This window comes from Lolium rigidum, chromosome 1 (assembly GCF_022539505.1).
Source record: "Lolium rigidum isolate FL_2022 chromosome 1, APGP_CSIRO_Lrig_0.1, whole genome shotgun sequence".
In the NCBI taxonomy this organism is placed as follows: domain Eukaryota; kingdom Viridiplantae; phylum Streptophyta; class Magnoliopsida; order Poales; family Poaceae; genus Lolium; species Lolium rigidum.
The window spans coordinates 295,366,820-295,390,589 of record NC_061508.1 but is presented as its reverse complement, the minus strand read 5'-3'; the positions used below and the strand labels follow the sequence as shown (position 1 = coordinate 295,390,589).

The following is a 23,770-nucleotide window of genomic DNA, read 5'->3' as shown; positions in this document are numbered from 1 at the left end:
TCGAACCATTGATTGATTGGTTAATTTGGCTTCATTTCCGCGTGCGTTCGCTATAAAACGCGGCGGGCAGGGAAGGAGAGAGGACCTCCCTCCTCCCTCCTCGTCCACAAGTTCTTCACGGCCCTGTGATTGGTTCTGGTTTCCTCTGCTCTTCTAGCTCTCAGATCCCGGAGGCGACTGAAGGGGAGCCTTGTGTGTTGGAAAAGGTAACTCCCTTCTCTCCCTTTATCTTTGCGGTCAGTTCTTGGTCAGGATGATTGTTGCTTTACTTTTGTGCCGGGGAGTGTATGATTCTTGCTCTCGTGCTGTGGTTTTGTGATGGTACTGCGAGTTATAGTGGAAAGAATGTTGCTTTTAGCATAGTAGCTGGATGTATATGTGCTGGCTGGCATCGACTGCGTTTATTTTGGTTGCTCAGAAACTCTTAATCGCAGATTGTGGTGGAAGAGCTTCAGCAGATTCTGTTGTGCTTGGATCTTGTGGCTTGGGGTTTGTTTCTGATTTCTCCATGTGATTTTGCCTCATCTGTCTGATGACTTGGTAGTACTAGTTATAGCGAATCATGGCCCTTAAAATTCTTTACCTATCCTTTTGTTGATTGCTTCTGCTGATACTTTGGCGTGCATACTCTAAATTATGACCTTTGACTTCGAAATGCTAGCTATCAAGCTTGACATGTTCTTGTGGTAGATGAGGGCATGCTTCATTTATTTGAAGAGAACGTATTATAAATCCATAAGAAATGGGGAATCAAAATAAACGTGTCCAACCAAAATAAAATAGGGCGCGCCTAGATCTCAGCCGACTGAGATTTATTAAGTCTCAGTCGGCTGACGTCACGGAGCGAACGATCCTTCTGATTTCCTCGATCTATTTCTGTTTCACAAGTCCCAGTCTTTTTTCTCTTTTCGTTTTGTCCTGGCCCATCGTGCACATGGATTGTTTATCTTTGATTTTTTTTTAAGTGGGCTGAGGTTGGGTTTCCGCTTCATTAGGCCAGTCTGAACCTAGAATGTTTACGGGCACATATGCGAGTTCACTAGAATTAAACCTACAAACTATAGAGCAGCTTACACGCTATGCAAGAAAAAATAGTTCGGCGGTTAGATACATCATGCCATGAAAAAGCAGTGCGCAAATGACAAGTTGGTTAAACAAATCATCTCACTGATAAAAAAATCAGTTACACACAGCTGTTACTACTGATCCATTTTCATTTACACATTCTAAAATGATTAAGTTAAACACAACTTGTAAGTTGTAACTTGCGATCCTTGCAACAGGAAAAAATCAGAGTTGCAACCCACTTGCAATTGAAAAATCTGAGTTGCAACTAACTTATAAATCTCATGCTAACACGAACCACACCAAAAATCACTAGCCACGAATATTGCTTCTCAAGTGACACACATGCAACTGAAAAAAAAAAGTCAGATGCAACTCACTTGCAATCGGAAAATCGGAGTTGCAACCAACTTGTAACTGCCATGTAAACATGAATCAAGTTGGAAATCCACATATTGGGAATATTTTTTCTCAATTACGATCAACTTGCAACTAGAAAAACTTAGTTCTAACCCACTTGAAACTAAAAAAAAGAATCAGTTGCAACCCACTTGCAACTCGAATACTAACTCAAATGTGTAACTGGAACTTTTTTTATTAGAACCGAACTGCAGCCCAAGTGGAACTGAAAAAAATCTCAATTGCAACCCAAGTGCAACTCAAAATTCTTAGTTACAACTAGTGTGCGACTATAAAAATATCGGTTATCACCCATGCGCAACTAAAAAATCTTGGTAGCAACCCATACGGACTGAGATAAATCATAGTTGCAACCCATGTATAACTGGAAAAATCACGGTTGAAACACATGTGTAACTAGAAAAATCTCAGTTGCAACCCATGTGTAATTAGAAAATTTTAGTATGCAACCCATGTGCAACTATTAGAATCTCAATTGCAACCCACATGAAAATGAAAAGTCTTAGTGGCAACTCATGTGCCGCTGCATCTCAAATTTAACTATAAAACCTCCATCACAACTCATGTGCATCTGGAAAATATTAATTACAACCCATATACAACTAGAAAATTCTCTCAGCTGCAACAAGTGTGAAAGAAATATTCAGCTATGATCCATGCATAAAATAGCGAAATCTAGTAACCGAGTGCGCATTCATACAACAAAAATTAGTGATTGATTGTGTATTCATACAATGGAAATTTACATAAAAGGCGTGCATGGTACTTTTCCAAAATGTGCAACAAAAAATAAAAAAAATACCAAAAAAGTAAAGAAAAAACTACAAAAAATAAAGGAACATCAAACTCGTGAGACACCAGTGAAAATAGTAAAATATAGATGAAACACTTTGTTGACATTAAAAACGATGACCTACCAGCAGACACGTCTCCTCTCCACTGTAAAACAGAAAAAAAAAACATAACACACGTAGAAAGAAGCCCAGGCAAAACACAAAGCTTCGGATATGTTTCAGATCCACAAGGCCTACACGAATGGATGAAAAAGCCCAACTCAGAAAAGAACAAGCCCAGACGGCAGGCGCAGGTATATCGCTCATACAAATCGTGATTCCGCATATTACACCGAACAACACTACAAGTTTGACACAAATCTTAGCACTATATCAAACCGTGCTGGAACGCGACTGAGATTTATTAAAAATCAGGCGCCTGATTTCTAGCAAAACCGAATAAAATAATCTATTGTACTATATCGTTGACTGGAAATCTTCTTTCCCTTCCAGGAGAGCAAAATAGAAAATGGGGGCCGGGAACGTATCAACAGATCAGTCCAAGGAAATACGAGATGAGACCACGCCACTTCTTCCAGTCAAGGCGGAGGAGGAGGGGTTCCATGAGTTCAACGGAGCATCGTTCTCCGGAGCGGTTTTCAATCTCTCGACCACCATCGTCGGTGCTGGAATCATGGCCTTGCCAGCCAGCATCAAGATGCTGGGCCTCATCCCTGGCCTCCTGATGATCGTCTTTGTGGCATTGCTCACTGAGGCATCCATTGACATGCTTGTCAGGTGCAGCCACCAAGGGAAGATAACGTCGTACGGGTGGCTGATGGGTGAGGCGTACGGGCAATGGGGGAGGATTGCGCTGCAGGCCTCTGTGGTTATAAACAACATCGGTGTGATGATTGTTTACATGATTATCATTGGTATTCACTCTAAGCTCAATACTTGTACTCTCTGTTCTCTCAATTTTGCTTCACAGCATTTTGTGATGCATCCACCAAGCTGGACTTGTTGTGGATAATCTAGTGCTCCACCAGAACATCTTTAGTCCATTGAATGACACTGTTTAGGGCATATATTCGGAGGCAACCATGAGTATTTCCAAAACATTCTTTGAATTTTTTTACAACATGTTTTAAAGTTCATTGCTAAGCTGCTAAGACTTGTGTTCCTTTATTAAATCATGCATGAGCTCTTGATAGGTACTTTTTCAAGTTGTTTAGTACCTAATGACAAACGGAACACTAGCTATCTCTCCAAAGAAATAATACGTCACTTTGAACGATTTTGTAAGGAACACAAGACAGTAGTAAGGCAATTTGGCCTCCTCAAGTAACATATTATACCTTAATACTCCTGGTTCAAAATAATTTCCTAAAATGGATGTATGTACACACTAAAACATGTCTAGATACATCCATTTTGAGGCAATTATTTTGAACCGGAGGGGTAGTTAAATTCAACAGTTATATTTGCATGGACTGCGAGTAACTCTGGTTATTAAACTTTCATAGGTGATGTATTATCTGGAACAACGTCAGACGGTATTCATCATCGTGGCTTATTGGAGGGCTGGTTTGGATCTCATCTGTGGAATTCTCGTGCTGTTGTTCTTCTTGTGACAACTCTTCTTGTCTTTGCTCCATTGGTGAGCTTTAAGCGTCTGGGTATGTATTCATGTTTGCAAATCATGAAATAACTAGTTTTCACGATGTTTGATAATCTATTATTAGCTGCATGATATTAATTTTCAATCTTGTTTTTTCCTATAGATTCATTGAGCTACACATCTGCCCTATCAGTTGCTCTAGCTGTGATATTTGTTGTCATTACTGCCGGGATTGCCATAATCAAACTCATTGATGGAACTGTAGCGATGCCCAAGCTTTTCCCAGAGATAGATGATCTTAGTTCTATCTGGAAGCTTTTTACGGCTGTCCCTGTTCTTGTCACTGCATACATCTGCCACTATAATGGTATGCTGTTCAGTATGCAAATATTATTGCCATTGTTCAATTATGTTGGTTCTGAATGCATGTTTTCGTGATTCTACAGTTCACAGCATTGACAATGAGATTGAAGATAGAACACAAACTCAACCGATCGTGCGAACATCACTGGCTCTTTGCTCCAGTGTTTACATTGCCACAAGTTTCTTTGCGTATCTTCTCTTTGGAGATGGTACACTGGATGATGTGCTGGCCAACTTTGATTCAGACCTTGGCATTCCGTTCAGCTCTGTCTTTAATGATGTAGTCAGAGTGAGCTATGCTGCTCACGTCATGCTTGTCTTTCCCATCGTCTTCTTTGCCCTTAGGCTCAACTTGGATGGACTACTCTTTCCCACGTCGAGGCACATTTCTCATGACAATAAGAGATTTGCAATAATCACCATCTCACTCCTCGTGGTTATTTATACTGCTGCCATATTCATACCAAGTATTTGGGACGCTTTCCAGTTTACTGGTGCCACAGCTGCTGTCTTGATTGGTTTCATATTTCCCGCCATGGTCATACTAAGGTACCTAGATAATGCTTTATGCTTCTGATAAGTATATATATTCCCAATTAGCTAAACATTCTCATATATAAAACTTGGCTTTTGTTTTTCCAGGGATCCTTATGGAATCGCAACCAAGCGTGACAAGATCTTGGCTGTAACCATGATCGTGCTTGCTGTTCTGTCAAACTCTGTTGCCTTATACAGTGACGCAATGAACATCTTCCGTAAGAAAGAGGTGGCCTGAACTTCAGACTTCGAAGTTCAAAGGAATGGTGGCACTGGTGGAGGAAGTGAAGTTTCATATGACAAAATTCAGCTGGTTTGAAGGAAGATGGTTTGCTGGGATGCTGGGAAGGAAGTGATTTCTTTGAGAGCAACTTGGCATTGTGACTGGTAACATGAAAGAATTGGACCATCGAAATTGCCGGGTTTTCTGTACATACACTGGCTCAATGTCAAATTGAGCCAGAATTGAGCCACTCCAAATATATGTATCTTCTGTGTGTTCTTTTATCACGACAGAAAAGAAAGCAGCTTCAGAAGCTTGCTCTACAATAATTTATAGTGTTGCTTGTGTTTGAGTTGAGCTAAAGATGTTCCATCTGTATCTGAATTCTAGTATACAATTAAAAATAATAAAGTGGCCATGGTTGCCATCCTTCACTTGTGTGGAAGCTGTAGCTTTGTTGAATCACATGTTACAACAATGCAAATTTTGCAGCAACTGTTGAACTCTGTTCCGTTATTCTTTACATATTTGCATTAAAAAAAGGAAATGTAAAAAAAGGAGGTTGCCATTGATGACCAGAAGTATTGTTGCTACCTTTGATATTTCCAGTATATGCTTGGAGAAAATCACAAGCATGCACATGTACAGAAATTGAATTCTAACTGCATAGTATCAGTGGATGTAGATGTATAAAACTATACACAGAGTTCAGAGAAGAAGAAAAATGATCCATCACACAATTGATTTTTGCCTTTTGCTGTGACGAAGAGGCACCAAACACTTGAGCTGAATCTTTCTTCATCTTGAAAGGTCAGGTGCCCAGCAACCAAGATAGCCAATTGGGTACCCCATGGCCCAGGTATGCTTCAAACAAACTGCTCATGTGAGGTCCCCATGAAAGAAACATTGTTCTTTTCTTTTTTTAAAACATTTTTTTGGTTGGGATTCCTAGTATACAAGCCAGCCAATGAGTACAGTGACAAAATCTTGAGATGCCTACTCGTGATACACTTATCTTGCAATGGTTAACAAGTTGTACCCAAGTACCAAATTAGTAGTAGGACTCTTACAGAAACCTAATGTATGGTTGATGAGTTCCTAGTTTATGACTAAATACAGTCAGCTATGAAGAGGAGAGTTTGAATATGCGGAGATTCTTTGCATGACGACGATTCAATCTAACTATATTTATGATGAATTTATCGCAGATGGCAGGTTTAGAGCCACATGTTCGGCCGCCAGAGGAGGGTTATCGAGTCATCAAGGGATAGAGTGCCCCAAATGATGTTTACTTAAATAATGTTCATTTGTTCTTCACTTGACAAGCTAACTGTGATGTGTTTAAGGCGTGTTTTCCACATCAATCTTCAGCATTTAATAGTCGTTGCACAGATGATGCGGTTTCCCGTACGTGTCACTTGGATACATGATTATTCTCCCACTTGTCAATGATGTTATTATTGTCCTGGAAGGAAAACGGCAGAATGGAGTTTGACTGTTTGAGGATTGGGAATGTAATCGTATAGGAGGCATTCGCAAGCTAAATTTGGATAAAATCTGGTAATTCTTCCTCTTTCTGATTCTGATTCACATCAAACACAATCTAACATCTGAAGGGGGATTAAGCAAACCGTCCAAGTGGCTGTAACTTATCTGTTTATATGGGACAGGGTGTTTCTGCACCCGGGTGCATATGCACCCTTTATTTGAAATGCATATTAAACATATTTCCAAATGTTAAAAAAATAAAAACAAAAATGCCTCGTGTATACCTTGACATGTTACATGTTCACAAAGTTGTTTCAGCAAAAACCGATATGTTTTGTGCCCTGTACTAAAAAGACAAATTTTTGGTGTTAAAATAGTCTATTTCTCGAGGCATTATTTGTCTTTTTTACACATGGTACAAAAATTGTTGGTTTTACGTGAAACTTTATATGTACACATAGAACATGTCTCTCTACATGCTAAATTTTTTTCCTAAATTTTTTTACTTTTTGAAATATGTTTTATACATACCAGGTGCATATGCACCCATGATCAGTTTCGGTTTTCCGGTTTATATGTTACTATAAAAGATTAGCTGCTTAGCTAGACATTCCTAACAAACTTCTCTAGGTCTTGCAGCGTACGAGTGATGAGTTCCTAGTTTATGAGTAATGCCATAAACTATGGAAAGGAGAGTTTGAGTTGGAGGATACTCCTTGCATGACGACAACTCAATCAAAGTGTGCATACGCACAAAGTTATTACAGATGGCAAGTTTAGAGCGACAAGTTCAGGCTAGATGCTGTTCCTAGATTAATAATTTACACTGCATATGGCAAACTAGCTGTGAATTGGTAGAGGCCTCCGCTCAACATCAATCTGCAACAAACAATTATTCAGCCTATGGTGTACTTTTGTCGTAAGGAAATAACACCATGGACTTTCAGCAACGGGAACGTTTTTTTGTCCGGTAAAGCAACGCTGCAACGGGAACGTGATTGTAAAAGCGTTTCCCATGCTAAGCCAAGTCAGGCTTACTTGCATGCAAGACTAAGGAAATAAACCCATTACGAGTCGGCAACAAGAACCATGTGAGCCAATCACAGGTTTCGTTGCTCTTGTGAGAAATTAAAGTTTAGTCGTTAGCACCGAGATTCACTTCTGCGTGACAGCATGAGGACATGGCCAAAACTTGATGAGCTACTATACACTCCTCATGACTCCAATACTCCGTACGAATGTTGCGGCTATATATATGGGCACACCTTGCCGTGCCATTTGATCACTTCCGCTAAATTTCAAAAGAGTTAAGGAGTGTTCGGTGCAGATCTTTTAGGTGCTATGTTACCGTGAGACATTGGAGTAGGCCAAATAAACAAGATACGTTTATCTGTGCCTCGCACGATAGTGGTTTGCTATTTAATGGAAGACTAGAGTAGCTAGGTCGCGACTTATGCAAACTGTATTCTGAGCGGCCGGTCGAGGCTGGACCTGGCGATGAACCAGCTGGCTAAGTGTTCCTCCCGGACAGAGGGGTGGATGTAGTTGGAGTGGTTCGAAAGAAAGAAAAAGTGGGGTGAGCTAGGTGTTTAGGGTGCGTTTGGATAGAAGTCAATGATAGCTTTACCAAAAAATTGGCTTCCCTGTTTGATCGAGTGCCAAAACATTGGCTCGCCCAAGAAGCCAGCCCCGCCATTGTGTGTCTGTGTTGTTTCCGCCGGCGCGCGGGCGAGTGGTAGGCGCGGAAAAGCTCCAAACGGCAACAACCTACTATCTATGTTCCAGTTCATAGGACTTACGCATATCTCTATATTATTAATTTAACCAACATAATGTTAATTATATAATACAAAAAATATATTATTAGAAAGTAGAACATCTAAGCTTTCTAATGATATATATTTTATAGTATATATCTTGTATTATCTTAATCAAATTTACGATCTAGAAATACGCGTAAGTCCTATGAATCGGGACGAAGGGAGTACTAAAATTTTGGTCATGCCCTTGCTCTTTATGTCGATATTTTGGTGGGGCTAGTTAGACTACCCACATTAGGAGTATCATAGGTAGTATCATACATCTCATGCATGCAAAAAGCTGATGTGACAGTAAAATTAAAAATGAGAGAGAAGATAGTAGTATCATAGGTAGATACCGTATCATAGCGCGTGGTACTAGAAAATTTAATATCAAATAAATCGTGTGCATATATCTATATTGAGATTCTACAAATCAATTAATATAAAAAGGCTATGATACTACTACATGATACCATGCATTATGGAGATAGTAACATGTAGTAGTATCATGTGCATGATACTTTTATATGATAATATGACTAGTCACAATGGGAAGTATCATACACTAGTATCATGCACATGATACTAGTTTATGATACCAACCCCACAATGCATAGTATCATAAGATAGTATCATCGTATCATCATATTTAATGTTTTGTAGAATCTCAATGCAAATGTGTGTATATGATGTGTTTGCCATTAAGTTTTCTTGTTTTACGTGCTATGATACGGTATCATATTATGATATCACTCTTATCTCTCACCTCATTAATTGGTGTGTCACATCAGATTTTTGCCAACATGGCATGCATGATACTACCTCCGTTTCAAGGAATAAGACGCCCTCGTTTTACGAGATTTTTGTTTGACCAAGAATTACTTTAAATAGATCAAAATTGTTTGTATGAAATTAGTACCATTAAAAAGTTCTTTTCAATACGAATCCAACGGTACTAATTATATATAATATAATCAAGATTTTGTTGCTCAATTTTTATGGTCAAAGTTCATCTTGGAATACGCGTGCGCCTTATTCCTCGAAACGGAGGTAGTACTACTTATGATACTCTCATTGTGGCTAGTCTTAGGGCACAAACCAAACATACTCTTAAGCCGACGGGCCCCACTTGTAAGCGTGAGTTCTAACTGTTAAAAGAAGGCAGCGTCGTGTACTCTGAAACTTATGCTACTAAACGAAATTCTGAATCTCACCTAATAATTCTCTCTGAACTCTCGTCACCGCCCTAGACCCCCTTCTCAGCATAATTTATCTAAACCTTGTATCCCAATCCAGAATCCACCCGCGTGACGATGCAAGTAGTGCCGTAAACAATGAAAATGAGAGCTTTAATTGGAGATCCTTGCATGACGAAAACTCAAACAGAGTGTGGATATGCCAAAGTTATCACATGGCGGGTTTGGAGCCACAAGTTCAGGCCAAATTGACGATGTTCCTAGAGTAATAATTTAGTCTGCATTTTTTGATAAAGGAAATATATTAATAACACGAAAGATAACAATTACATCTAATCTCTGTCCTAATGGCAATACGGATGCACAACCAAAAAAATGAAGAATTACAGGAAAAGAAAATCGTGCTTGTAGCAGCAGACCAAACACCACAAAGACAACACCAGATATCCATCTTCTCCAAAAATAATGTTTTAAAGAAGAAAGCAGTGCACAAGTGTCGTCATCGTCCTGATCATAGATCATAGGTTTCATCTGGGAGAAAGTCCGCGCTCACAAAACAATGCCTACAACAAGGCCATTGCCAGACACAACCAATTAAAACTAGACCTTGATTTTCACCCAACAAGTTTAGACTCTGAATTTTTCATGTGTTGTCGATGCCACAGCTCCAAGTCAAGAATCATCAAGCCTAAACATCATCACCACCAGGACTCGAACCACCATTACCATTCCTCAGATCTCGCCTTTCATGCCATTCTCCGGGACTGACTTCACCATGGAACCAAAAACATGTCCCATGATGGCAACAATGCAGAGCTTCGCATCGCTCCCTCTGAAACTAAACGGCCAGAAAATCATGGTTGCACGCGAACGAATACCATCTGATTTGGCAATTTCCGGCATGTCTTCCATTGTAATTTGGCAGCGGAGCCCTCCGAAACTCAACACTAAGGCCATATCAATGAAGACAGGAAACAAGCAGTTCTTCGTCATGGTGTGAGAGGGATCCTATGACCGACACCTTTTAAAGCAGTGCCTCCCACGCAACTGGCCATCCACGACCGCCCGACGGCCTCCACGCGACGTCACCGACTAATGGCGAGAAAAGGCATTAGGGTTGAGAGAAGGCCGCCGATCACAAGCAAGGCCCTAGATCAAGCGCACCAAGCGCCGCCTCCTGCCAGCCCCACCACCCGCGGATCTACCACCGATCGCCGCTGCCCACCATCACCACCGAAGATCAAAGAGGGGCCGCCGCTGGCTGAGATCATGGGAATCATCCCGCGAGGTCCGCTGCCTCGCTACAGGGACTTTGCCCAGCGACGGTGCTAGCAGCGGTGGCAGATGAAGGAGGACGCGAGAGGGAGTCGAGGGTGCTTGTGGCCGCCGCATGGGGTTAGTAGAGGAGAAGGGGTTGTCAGACCCACGGAATTTGCATTTGGCAAGCTAGCTACCGGTTAATTGGGTAATGCATCCTCTCCACATCAATTGATAACGATTATTCTGCATTCCATGAAGTTTCAGCAACGGGAATTTTTTTTTGAGGTACTAGTACAAATGCCCGTGCGTTGCCACGGATTTTCAAATTTTATTTCTCAATGCACATATGTAATCTACAACTCACTATGAAAATTCAAAACAAATCAAGAATACCATAATGTACTGATGTATGATAATACTAAACGTAATAACAAGACTGCATTGTTGTGCATCTGCGTGGTTTCAAGTTCTAGATCTTCTTGTTACCTTCCACGGTAAGTCCCACACATGTGTTCAGGCTGTCATAACTGTCAACTCAATAAGCTCTATTTTTGGATATATTATTGTCTCACAAAACATGGATGTTGCTATAACTGAAGGAATACCTTTTCTAATTAGTCCAAACAACACTTTGCTATTGATAAATATTCGGAGACAACCCTGCATCGTAGCATTCTGTATCAAACATATAAAAGGGGCTTAGCAAATCTTCAATAATAATGGCTGGGGTAAAAAAAAACTTCAGCGGCAATCTAGTGGTGCGTATGCTAACTTTTTTAGGCAGCAATGTTCGTCATAAGAGTTGGAGAGTATTTATTATGAGAATGAGAGTAAATTAAATTTACCTTTATGCATAAATCTGACTGTTACTCTTTTTAATATTGTAAGAAAGACATGTGAACTTATGAAGGGTATCTTAAAATCAAATACACGATAATGATCTTTGTTACGACAATGATAGAGTAAATTTATATACTATTATTATAAGAGATTATACTAAAAAAGACAAATAAATAGCCATCAGTCATCCACTTCCATCGCCCTACCAACCACACATAAATTATCGTAGCACACCATACCTTCTATCCGCACCTTATCTCTGCACCACCAATATAGGACCCCACCCCAATTTCGCTCACCAACCCTTGGATCCACCCTATTTTATAATTCTTCGGCGCCACCCCCTTCCCCCCTCGCATTCTACCACAGGCCGCCCAGCCAAGGACTCGTCAACATGCACCACCCAACCCAACGACTCGTCAACAAATGAAATAGAGGCAAGTTTAAGTTATACCCGAAGAAAAGGAAGAAACATTATTTCCTTTATTAGTAGGTAAAGATAGGAAAAAAGCCCATGTGTTACGACAGGAGAGAAATAAATAAAATCCTCGACAATAATATCTACACAACCAAAGATTTTTCCTTCAAATTTGATCAACCTACCTAACCATCTCAGTTCACCTTTTTGAACCTCGTCCCTCTAAGTTCGTCTATTCCACTATTGGCAAGGTCTGCCCAAACTTCCCCCACCCCAAGAGATTAACAAATGATAAATACTTTTTTTCAAAAATAAAATATATTTTATCAGTTCATTCGCTCTCCTTGGCTGGTACTTCTCTTCTCCATGTCCATGATGATATTTTTCTAGTTTCTCCAGATGCACCACAAAACTGAAACTACAGTGATTGTTGTCCAAAACATCCCTTGCCCATGTAATAGGGTGCAGGTAGACATATTCAGACCAAAATAATTTCTTGCTGCATACCAGAAGAGTTTGGCATGCTCATTGCGTATTAAAGCATGGTACAAATCTTCTTAATGAACACACAAAGGATAAAAACTAAAATGTCATGTGTGTGTGTCTCCTTTTCAATTCACCAAAGCAACACAATATATTGTTCACTACTCCCCACCAAAATTTGAGAATTTTGGGCATCACTTAAATATTCCATAGAGCTTTCTAAATATCCAACTGAACCAGGGTGCAAAACAATGTATCCTCGCTAGTTCTCGGTAAGTAGAACACTGAAAAAGCAATCCAGATTTCTCCCCCAGCCACGTTGTACCAACACCCTCTTCCACTGATTGTCTACAGGATTGATCAAATCATCCACCAACTGAACCGGAGCATCACCTATTAACTGCTCCATCAATCCATTTGCCATGCCAAATTTTTGTCATCCTTTCATCACCCACACAGCGAATCAGAGCTTATTTTAAAACATATATTCCCCTGCAAATTCATTCTCTTGACAGTCACATCAAATGGCTTCAAACATGCTTACAGTTACCACATAAAGTGTTCCCTGCAGTGCTTGCTAAAATATCATCTTCCAGATAACACCATGCACAGAAGACAAACTCAAGTCTTGTCAAATTTAAGATCTTACTTTATCACACCTCCTAGCTCCGTATAAGTTATGAATTGCATCTCTAACCGATTTTCAGTGCAAAGGAGATAGATCAATGCAAGTTACTTACTGCCAGATCAAGAATAAATTAATGACTTCACTGCAAAATGAACAAATTGCATCACTTGTAACCCTCAAACCAATAACCAAATCCGTCACATCGGACAACAATAATGAACTGATCGTGGGAGGATCCTGGAGACAATTTGGTAACCTGGGAGGCCATCTTCCGCTCCTTTACAAATATCCAAAATATTCCCCGATGGTTATTGGGACAAAATAAAAATATTAGATTATATCTTATTACCACGAGAATAAATTAGAAGCAGAGCACAACAAGAAGCCCACACCTTCGATTGCGGCGTCGGTTTATTCGTGCCAGCTGCTTGCTTGGTAGAACAACTCTTTGTGTTTTGGAGGCCTCTGTGAGACAAAAAAAATACAAACTAAAATGAACCTGAAAGCAGATGTAACAAAACCCATGAAAAATGAGACATGAACTGAAATCATATTAATGGGAACATATGCTGGTTGCTAGCCTAGTCAATTGGCACTTGCCATTCTGTTAATTAAATACGGCAATTGATGCTTCTTGGTCCTGAACAAAGAAGTAATTTGACGCAGTTAATTCCACCTACAAGTAACCTATTGCTGAAGGGTACTAACGCACACAGCTAAGAACTCAACAATACAGGGTAGATAAATACATACCACAAAAAATGTGGAGATTACTAACACTTCTACAACGAAAGTGGAGGAACACGTCATGTGCGTAAATTAGTTTAAAGGTTACTCACATAGGCATAATTAACCATGTTAGAGTCAAAACAACATGATGAGAAACAAACTGGAGACAAACATCAATTGGTGAAAGCTCCATCTCACATTTTATATATTGGCTATCAAAATAGTAAAAAGATATACCAGTGGACATTGTCACATTCTGGGGCCTATGGGGCATCAAGAGAAAATGCAAAAAAAAATAGACACCAGCAAGTTCTATTGCAGAATGCAGATTGATTTCCGTGGGCCTGAGCAGTCTATTAGTTAACATAAAATTAGTTATTATAACCAAAAGTCTTCTCAAGTTCTTAAACTCCCAGCTCTGTCGCTTCCTTGACTGACTGCTCTAGATCTAGATGGTGTGTTATCCACCATCAAAATAACAGTATAATAGAGTTTTGTCCACACTACAAATCAAATAAACAGTCATTCACCAGAAGGAACTCATCAATGCAAACTAACATCCTGACCATTATTATTCATTCTATGACTGCAACCATAGCTTCCATCCTCGCTACCTTGCAATATAACGACAGTCTGGAGTTTACAAAATAAAAGAGTGAAGCCCATAATGATGAGTGATGACTATGGTACTATCCTACTACCAGGTCGAGAAAAATATATTGACAATCTGCAGAGTTTACAAAATAAAAGAGTGAGGGCCCATAATGATGGGTGATGACTATGGTCAAGCCATAGCTTACCAGTATGGAAACTCAATGGCTGGAATTTGTATAAACTGAAATGGATAGAGATGTTATCCCAGAAATGATCTACTTAACTACTATACAGTATGTGTAGGTGTTTCAAAATGAGTGTACCTTTTTTGTTTATCCAGTTATCAAAAGCTTATTCCAAGGTACAATTTCAAACTGGCAACCTATGCATTACAGTAAGCTAATGTTATGATTCAGGTATATTGACAGAGAGGATGGAGGTCAGTGAGTTCGGTGAGAGACCTTCTTTGAGTTATTATCTAAACTGATGAAGTTTGCATAAACAGAGATACCTAATTGACCATAAGGTTAATTGAATCAGAAGTCCACATGCTGATGCTAAGAGCTTCTTGTCTTCTAAATGTAGAAAAATAAGTTACCTTGCGGAAGCATGTAATAAGTGAAACTGTTGTAGTAATCCACTCCTTCATGGCTCACCTTCTAAGCTGTATAATTTGGTTCATAACTGTACATCACCAACTCCATTGATAAATGAAACTTCTGTTTTGCAAATTAGCAAACTGCTGCAGCAAGAAGGATCAGGCCACCTATTTGGGAAAAACGTCGAGCAAGATATCGAAAATCAGTATGCATCAAACCCCATTTTCTTCGTTATGTCCACATATGCAAAATCAGCATAGGTTCCTACATTATGAACTGCACAGATTCAACACGGACAAATAAAAAATAGCATTGAGGATTTTGCCTGAAAGATGAACTTGTGAAAAAACAACAGCTCACCAACTCACCGGCCTGCAACTCAACAACAACAGTTGCACAACTGCATTGTCAAAGATAATTTCCTGAAAAAATTCTTTGTTGGGAGTGAAGAGTAAAAAAATACTCTGAATGTAGTTTTTCAAACATCCATACAGTGCACCTAGTATAGGCGCTCATGGTGGGTTGAGAATTATGCATATTTTTTCAAACAAAAACCAGTATGTGCAGTCTAGAACTATAATCATCCTGTAAGACTCAATCTTGATGAAGATCTACAATGCTTAGAATATCCCCAAAAATTGCAATCATCTCATCCTTGGCAATATGTAAGATAAAATCACTGCCCTTTCGCTGCACGCAGTACCTGTGAAGAGGTACTTGGCAGTCACGCAGTACCCTCGAGACCAGCGACGTCGTTCCACTACGAAACTTGGCAGGCACGCAGTAGCCTCAAGATTCCTGAATTTGCCAAGATCTAGCACAATGCATTAGCGCAAGAGGAGTGTGCCTGTTGAGGCTGCGCAAGACGGTTCCCTTCATCGACGCCATGCCGATAGAGCGGGGATTGCAGTGCGTGGCCAGGTGGGCATTGACAAATCACAGAAATCCCATAATAGCAAGTGTATTCATGTAGGCAGGTGAGCAAATCAAAGACTCTAGACATCCAAGTAGGCATTCATTCATTCATCGAAATAGGAACATAGGGAATTACGGAGAGGGATACCAAACCTGCCTGCGTGGGAGGACCTGTGTTTCTTCCTTGATGGATAATCAAGGTGGCGAGAGGTGGACTGAATCCTCCTTATCTAGTTTGGATTCATCGAGTCCTTCCTACATATCCCGGGCTCCCAGTAAACAGGTGCTCCATCGTGGGTAGCTGATCCCTGGTTCCCGGCCGGGGATGAGTACGGAGACTTCGTAGTGCAGTTGGTCGCGGGGGTGCAGGCGTAGCAGGGGTGGATTCAGGGTGACGTGTTGTGGACATGAATCAGAGTGCTGCAGGGCATTGACGGCGGATCTTGATGCCGGCGGACCATTTGGAATTGATGCGGTTTGGCTCGCTGGGCATCAGGAGTGGGTCGAGGCCACCCTGAATCGTCAAGCCTCAAGCCCTCAAGGTTTCCATGGTGGGCGCGACAGGAGATCTGGTAGACAGCCCAGATGGTGGAGGCGACGCAGTTGATGAGGGAGGCGGATCAGCGGGCGGCGGGCGGCGTGCAGATGAGAGGGGACCGATGAGCATGGGGCGGCTCGCGGTCGGCAGGAACTGTGACCGGAGAGCTTAGTCTCGACGTCCACCACCACAGAGCGGCGCACCCCTCTCCATCTCCACATCCGTTCCTTCGTCCGTGTCTCAACCGCGGAGGAACGTGCCCGACTCGCCCCCTCCTCTGCTCAGCCAGACGGCCGGCGACCAGCCACCGAATGTGTGGATCTGAGGGTGGCGGCTGGCGGACTGGAGGTCCTCCGAGTTTCCCATGATTTGGAAGCGGGAGAAGGCGGAGGGTGATCGGCGGCTTGGGTCGTGGAATCCGCGAAGGGGGAGGATGATGATGAGTTCAGGAGCTAGGGTTTCGGGTGCTGGGTTATGTTCCAGTTTGATGAGATAGCTGGGCTTCAGCCTAGGTGGGCCCGTGCAGGTGGACAGAATGCTCGACGAAGTAGAGATTTGGTGGGAGGCTAAAAATGTCTTATTAAAATTATGCTTGACTAAATCTTTGACCGGAAGAAACAGAACCAGTTCCTCCTTTTTAGATAGTAGAGAAAGCAACGGTGCAACGGGAACTTAGCTGTAAATGTTTGTTCCATGCTAAACCTAGTCAGGATGACTTGTATAGTTGTATGCAAGACTAAGAAAACAAACCCATCACGAATCTGAAATAAGAACCGCGTGAGCCAATCAAAGATTTCGTTGCTCATCTAGAAATAGTTTAGAAGTTAGCACCGAGATTAACTTCTGCGTGACAGTATGGGGAGAGGGCCAAAACTTGATGAGCTACACTCATGAGTCATGACTCCAATAATCTCGCACGAATGGTGCGGCTATATATATCAGCATACCTTGCCGTCCCATTGATCACTTCCGCTAGATGTCAAAGCGTAAAAAAATGTTTGGTGTAGATCTTGTAAGTACTACCATATTAGTCGTGAGATATTGGAGTAAGACAAATAAACAAGATACCTTTAACTCAATACCACATGCTAGTGGTTTGCTGTTGAGTGGGAAATGATAATCACCAGGTCCCGGAGTGTGTAAACTGTTTTCGTAGATTAGTTTGTGACGCCCTCATCCAGGACGATGGCGGATGCAGAGTCGCCGGCCCGGGGTGGACCTGGCGAGGAACCAGCTGGCCAAGCATACCTCCCGAAGAGTGGATGCGGAGTAGGAACTAGGAAGTGATTCGCAAGATAAGAAATGGCGGGACCTACGTGTTTAGACCTGCAGGTCCCACTGGCAAGCGTGAACTGTATCAGTTAAAAAGGCGACGTTGTGTCTCCGGCTCCGGTGCTGTGCATATTTTAAAACTAGTGCGAAAATCATCGTCTCACTACGGGAAAAACAGACGTCGCCGTGCAGGCTTTCTTTGCCGTGTGATCTTGAGTAACACAGAATGGATTTTTCAGCGAGCATCCCTGCCAGCTTCGCCATGAAAAAAAAAGCCATCAGTGTCTGTAGACTGCACTGCACGATGACAATTATCTGGCTACTCTAACTAGGGAGCTGTCGGGCTGATATAATTGTTTTTTTTACTTTCAAGTTCCCATAGGTATTTTGCCAATGTACAGTCAACTTTAGGTAGATGATCCAAGGCTCATGAACTTTTGAGTAAATAACAAATTTTTCTAACAAATTCTCGCCCCCGTGTCTTTCTTCATCTTGAAAGGTCAAATGTCCAGCAATCAAGAAAGCCAACGGGGTGCCCTATGGCCCAGGTATGCTGCAAAGAAACTCCTCAGGTGAGGTTCCGATGAAATAAACATTGTTCTTTTATTTTCAAAGAAACTTTTTTTAGTTGGCATTCCTAGTATACAATTAAAAGCCAGCCAATGAGTATAGTGACATAATCCTGGGATACCTACTTGTGATAGACTCATCTCTCCGTGGTTAACAAGTTTGTACCAAGTGTAATTATGGCCTTTTATTCATAGATCATATTGTGATGTGTTTGAGCTTTAGTCCACTCAAATAATTATTCTCCCACTCACTAGTAGAAAACATGGCTTTGAAACTCGTACCTAGTACTTGTCACTGGTGTAATTATTGTTTTAAAAAGAAAACCGCATTATGAAGTTCGACTATTTGAGGATTGGGAACGTGATCATATAGAGGCGTTTGAAAGTTAAACTGAGATATTATCGGGTAAGTCTTCCTCTTTCTGCTTCTGATTCACATCAAACACAATCTAAAATCTGAAGGTAGATTAAGCAACTGTCCAAGTGACTGTAACTTATTTGTTTAGTAAAACATTATCACCACTCTTAGCTAGACATTCCTAACGAACTTCAGATCGTGTGCTAGTTTATGTCTAATGCTCCGGTCTTTCGCCTCCGTCTGTTGCGTTGAGTTGTGGTGTCGACCTGGCTGGTTGTTGACCCGTGTGGAGCGCAGCCTCGGGGCTAGCGTGTGGTGTCATGTTGTAACGGTTTTTCGGCCAGTTTTCTACATAAACAGGCCAACTCTTTTCTCCTATATCAATGAAAGGCAAAGCTTTTGCCTCGTTTCAAAAAAAAATGCCATAATCTATGAACATGAGAGTTTGAGTTGGTGGAAGCTCCTTGCATAACGATAAATCGACCAAGTGTGGATACGATATAAAGCTATTACTGATGGTGAGTTCAGAGCCATAAGTTCATGCTAGATAATGCTCAGTACTTTCTCTGTTTCTAAAGAAAAGTTTTTAACTTTGTCTAGATACAAAGGTATATATAGATACATCCGCTGAAAATTGTAAATGGAGGCCGAGCTACATGTAGGCCTTTATTTTGAAAAATTCAAAAATCTTATTTTTAAGTTTCAAAAAATGTAAAACAATTTTTTTGATTCAGCCAATGATGTATGCTACTAACTTGAAAATCTCAATGTCAAATTCTTTGTATTTTAGGCTACACAAAAAAATACGACAAGTTTATAGTATTGAAATGTGCACTATTCACTATACTCAGATCCACATATTTTTCATTTTTTGTGTAGCCTAAAACACAAAGAATTTCACATTGAGATTTTGCACATTTGTAGGTTTGATCATTAGCTACATCCAGAATTTCGTTTTAGATTTTTTTGAAACCTAAAATACGATTTTTAAAAATTTCAAAATTAAGGACTACATTTAGCTCGGCCTCTATTTGTCCACTCTATTTACAAAAAGTTGAGAAGCCTTTTTTTTGAATGAACGGAGTACTAATAATGTATTCTGCATTTGGCAAGCTAGTTAGCTGAGAATTTGTTATGGCTTCCTCTCCGCATCAGTCTACAGCTAGTTGGCGAAACCATTATTCTCTCAGTTGCCAATGGTGTGTAGTTCTTGTCACAAGGAAATAACACCATGGACTTTTAGCAACGGGAATGCCTTTTTACCGCTAAAGCCACCCTCCAACTGGAATGTAACTGCAAAAGCTTTTTCCATGCTAAACATTGTCAGAATGACTTGCATGCAAGACTAAGAAAACAAACCTAGCTATTACGAGTGGGAAAGAAGAACCTCATGAGCCGATGGCAGGTTTCGTTGCTCTTCAGTAAAGAAGTTAGTTCAGAAGCTAGCACCGAAATTCACTTATGCATGACAGCATGACGATAGGGCCAAAACTTGTTGAGCTACTCTCATGACTCCAATACTCCGTACCAATGGTGCGGCTACATATACGACCACAACCTGCCGTCCCATTGATCAGTTCTTGTAAATCTCGAAGCGTTAAGAAATGTTTGGTGTGGATCTCATAAGTGACATATCGTCCTGAGACATTGGAGTAGGCCAAAGATACTTTTAACTGAGTACCACATGCATGTGGTTTGCTGTTCAGTGGGAGACTAGTAACTAGGTCTTCGTGTATGTAAACTTTTTTTATGCACTGCTTTGCCACGCCTTCATCCATGGGCTATGGCGATGGGCGAAGTAGGGTCGCTCGCAAGGGTAGACCTAGCTGACCAAGCGAACCACTGGGCTGATGAAGAGGTAATGGTTCCCAAGAAAAGAAGTAGCCCGGGCCAAGTGTTTAGACCCGTGTTCGCACTTGTAAGCATGACTTATCTGTTTAAACGGTAGTGTGGTGTGCTTTGAAACCTATGGAAAATTCTGAATTTCACCTAACCTCTTTGAAATTTATGTTATATGAAATAAAAATTGTGAATCTTCTCTAACACTCCTTTCTAAACTCTCATCTCCACCTTAGATCCCGTTCCCACCATAATTTCTTGCTGGATCTTTCCGGTCATCACATGAGGGCCTTTAAATCCTTCCGGTGCACTCACAAATCCATGATCAAATCTATAAAATCCCACTGCTGTAGGTACTTAATTGCTCCGGTGTGTCGGCCCAAAATCCTCCGCAGGGTGAGATCCGATTTAGGATGAGCCGCGACGGCGCCACCCAGGCCACCCATCCCGTCGACGCCGACCAATTTCATTCACGCGAATATGGACACGCTGCAGCAGTCGCTGACACAGCCCCTGATTGTGTTCGACCCATGGCCTCTTCTAATCTTAAGGCGGTAAACGACGACGTCAGGAGCCTCCGCGCCCGCAGATTCTCATAATTTTGGCGAGGAGCTCGGCGGCTTCAAGTGGCGCTCCTCCATCTCCATGCACGACAAGGGTCCAGCACAACCGGCTCCCGGTGAGGTTGCCACAGGCCCGGCAGCGCCCGACGCCACCCTTACCAAATAACGAGCCGCAACTGTTGGACACGCCACGTCGCCACCTCTCGACGGCTACGTATTCCACACCGCGCCCTCGTGGCCATATGGAAGAGACGGGCTACACTACAAGCGTCCTCATCGCCACGATTTTCCCAGGTTCCATGGTGAGCACCCGATCCTCTGGTTCGACATCTGCCTCACCTGACAGGATCTGGTAACCTTTCCCCTTCTGCTTTTCATTTCTATCAAACACAATCTCATATCTGAACTTCAGAAAGAGGATTGATAAAACACAAGAGCGGATGTGCAGTAGTACTAACTTATGTTTTTTTTAGAAGAGTAACTAACTTATGTTATCTGCAAAAGGTTGTACTACCATAGGTTACTTTGCAAAATGTTGAACCATGGGCTATTTTCTCTAGCTAGTAAACATAAGACTTGTACTGAGTACAGTAGCCCTTTTTCTTTTGAAAATCGGAAACAATTTAAAATTTCAAAAAAATCTGAACAATAGTTCCAGATGCTGACATTGATTAATTCAATCGGTGTGCAATAGATCAATGCGAAACAATCTGTATTATAGGCTGTATTTTTTTTTTGACAAAACTGTATATCTAAAGACTGAAGTAGTGATTGGTGTAACTTTTCAAATCTTCAAAATTTATCAGATTATATCATTTTTTTTGTGTAGCCTAGAATACTATAAGTATTTTGCGTCAAGATTAGGCAGACTCATGGAATACCTCATTCACTGTATCAACGTTTTTTTCCAAAAAAAAAGTCGAACCTTTAAATTGTTTTTCTTTATTTTGAAAATTTTGTGGCTACAAGTAGGCCGGGTACCACTTGTTATTTTTGACACTTCTTGTTCTACGGAAATGACACAATGAAGTTTCAGCAACGGAATTTTTCTTTCTTTCGACCGGTAAAGCAACTCTGCAACACGAACGTGACAGAAAAAGCATTTTCCATGTTAAACCTAGTCAAGATGACTTGCATGCAAGACTAAGAAAACAAACCCATTACAAGTCGGAATGAAGAACCACGTGAGCCGATCAGAGGTGTCGTTGCTCTTCTGGAAAAAAAAAAATGACGGTATAGCTGTTTGCGCCGGGATACACTTTGCATGAGGACAGGGCCAGAACTTGATGAGCGACACTCATGACCCCAATACTCCGTATGAACGGTGTGGCTATATATAGTTGTGGTGCATGAAGAAGATGGGCTGGGGACAGGGGAGCAGACTGCCACCGCTGTCGTCCTCCTACCTCCTCTCGTGATGTGCAGCGACGGCCTCCTCTCGCTCGGAGTGGCCGACCGTCAGCTGCTGCCGCTGAGGCGGCCGCGATGGCCATGGTGAAAAGTAGGACGCCGCGCCAGCGCAGCGCGGAGCAGGAACCGGCGGCGCCGTGGGCGAGAAGAGGCGCACGACGTGGAGGCGCGAGGGGCGGCGGGGATGGGAGGCGCGAGGCGGCGGCGGGGATGGGAGGCGCGAGCGGCGGCTGCGAGACGCGCCAACGCCGGGCCGGGTGGGCTTCATGGACCCATGGATAAAAAGCGGGTTCGCCGAGGGCTCGCGTTCTGGACTACTCCACCAGTGAAAAAATGGACGGACAAGATTGTGAGATGGGAAGATCCAACGACTACGAGCAGCTAATCTCTGTGAGGCCCCCTATGGGGGGCATCATATACAACGTTAGATGATCATTCCTTGCTGTCCTATTAGTTACTTCTGCTAAATGGCAAAGCGCCAAGGAAATGGTTGGTGTAGATCTTTCAAGTGCTACTATGCTATCGTGAGATATTGAAGTAGGCCAAATAAACAAGATACTTTTAACTTAGTACTCCGTCTATACCGGTTTATTAGGCTTATAAAGCGAGGCACTGCAACCTAGGTGCTAGCTGATTGGGTGAGAAAATCCACTTTGACCCGTTGTAATCCCAAGTTTTTCTCTAATTTGGTGCGGTAATTAAGTAGATCGCACCTCCATATACTCAGCGGGTTTGCATGCAAACTAATTCAGCCTATTAGTAGTAGGAGCAAGGCCATGCATTCGTTGTTACCTCTTCACAGGATGGTAACGAGGAGTCAGCGCATGCGAGAATTAGTGGTGGCGAGCGATTTGAGGAGGAGAGAGCCACAGTGGCTATTAAGTCTGGCTAACTAATGCTGATTTGAGCACAATTTTGGGTATTTTCCTAACTTTATAGTAAGCCCAGTAAACCGGTATGGAGGGAGTACCACATGCTAGCGGTTTGGTGTCCAGTCGAAGACTATAGTACTAGGTCCTGACTTATGCAAAACGTATGAAGAGCGGCCGGTCAAGGGTTGACCTCGCGACAAACCAGCTAGTCAAGTGTACCTCCCGGGCATAGTGGCATAGGAAACAGGCGTGGTTCGCAAGAAAAGGTGAGCTAGGCCAGTGTTTAGACCAACGGGTCCACTTGTAAGCGTGAGTTGTTGTATCTGTTAAATGGAAGGGAATGTCATGTACTCTGAAACTTATGATACAAAATGAAATTATGAATCTCAACTAAT

The 23,770-nt window shown here is 41.8% G+C and overlaps 1 protein-coding gene across 1 annotated transcript; it reads left to right on the top strand.

Moving 5' to 3' along the window:
- Positions 1-76: 76 nt before the first annotated feature.
- LOC124696424 (amino acid transporter AVT6A-like) lies at positions 77-5,436 on the top strand. Its single transcript, XM_047229159.1, has 6 exons — positions 77-206; positions 2,772-3,193; positions 3,785-3,937; positions 4,043-4,246; positions 4,326-4,791; positions 4,885-5,436. Exons 2-6 carry the CDS (start codon positions 2,788-2,790, stop codon positions 5,015-5,017), a joined length of 1,362 nt encoding a protein of 453 aa, XP_047085115.1. The 5' UTR covers positions 77-206; positions 2,772-2,787; the 3' UTR covers positions 5,018-5,436.
- Positions 5,437-23,770: the final 18,334 nt, after the last annotated feature.

Excerpts from the sequence above, each read along its gene's own strand:
- LOC124696424 (XM_047229159.1), top strand. The coding sequence starts at position 2,788 with ATGGGGGCCGGGAACGTATCAACAGATCAGTCCAAGGAAATACGAGAT. Across the intron at positions 3,938-4,042 it reads GGTGAGCTTTAAGCGTCTGG|ATTCATTGAGCTACACATCT; the intron begins GTATGTATTCAT and ends TTTTTCCTATAG. Across the intron at positions 4,247-4,325 it reads ATACATCTGCCACTATAATG|TTCACAGCATTGACAATGAG; the intron begins GTATGCTGTTCA and ends GTGATTCTACAG.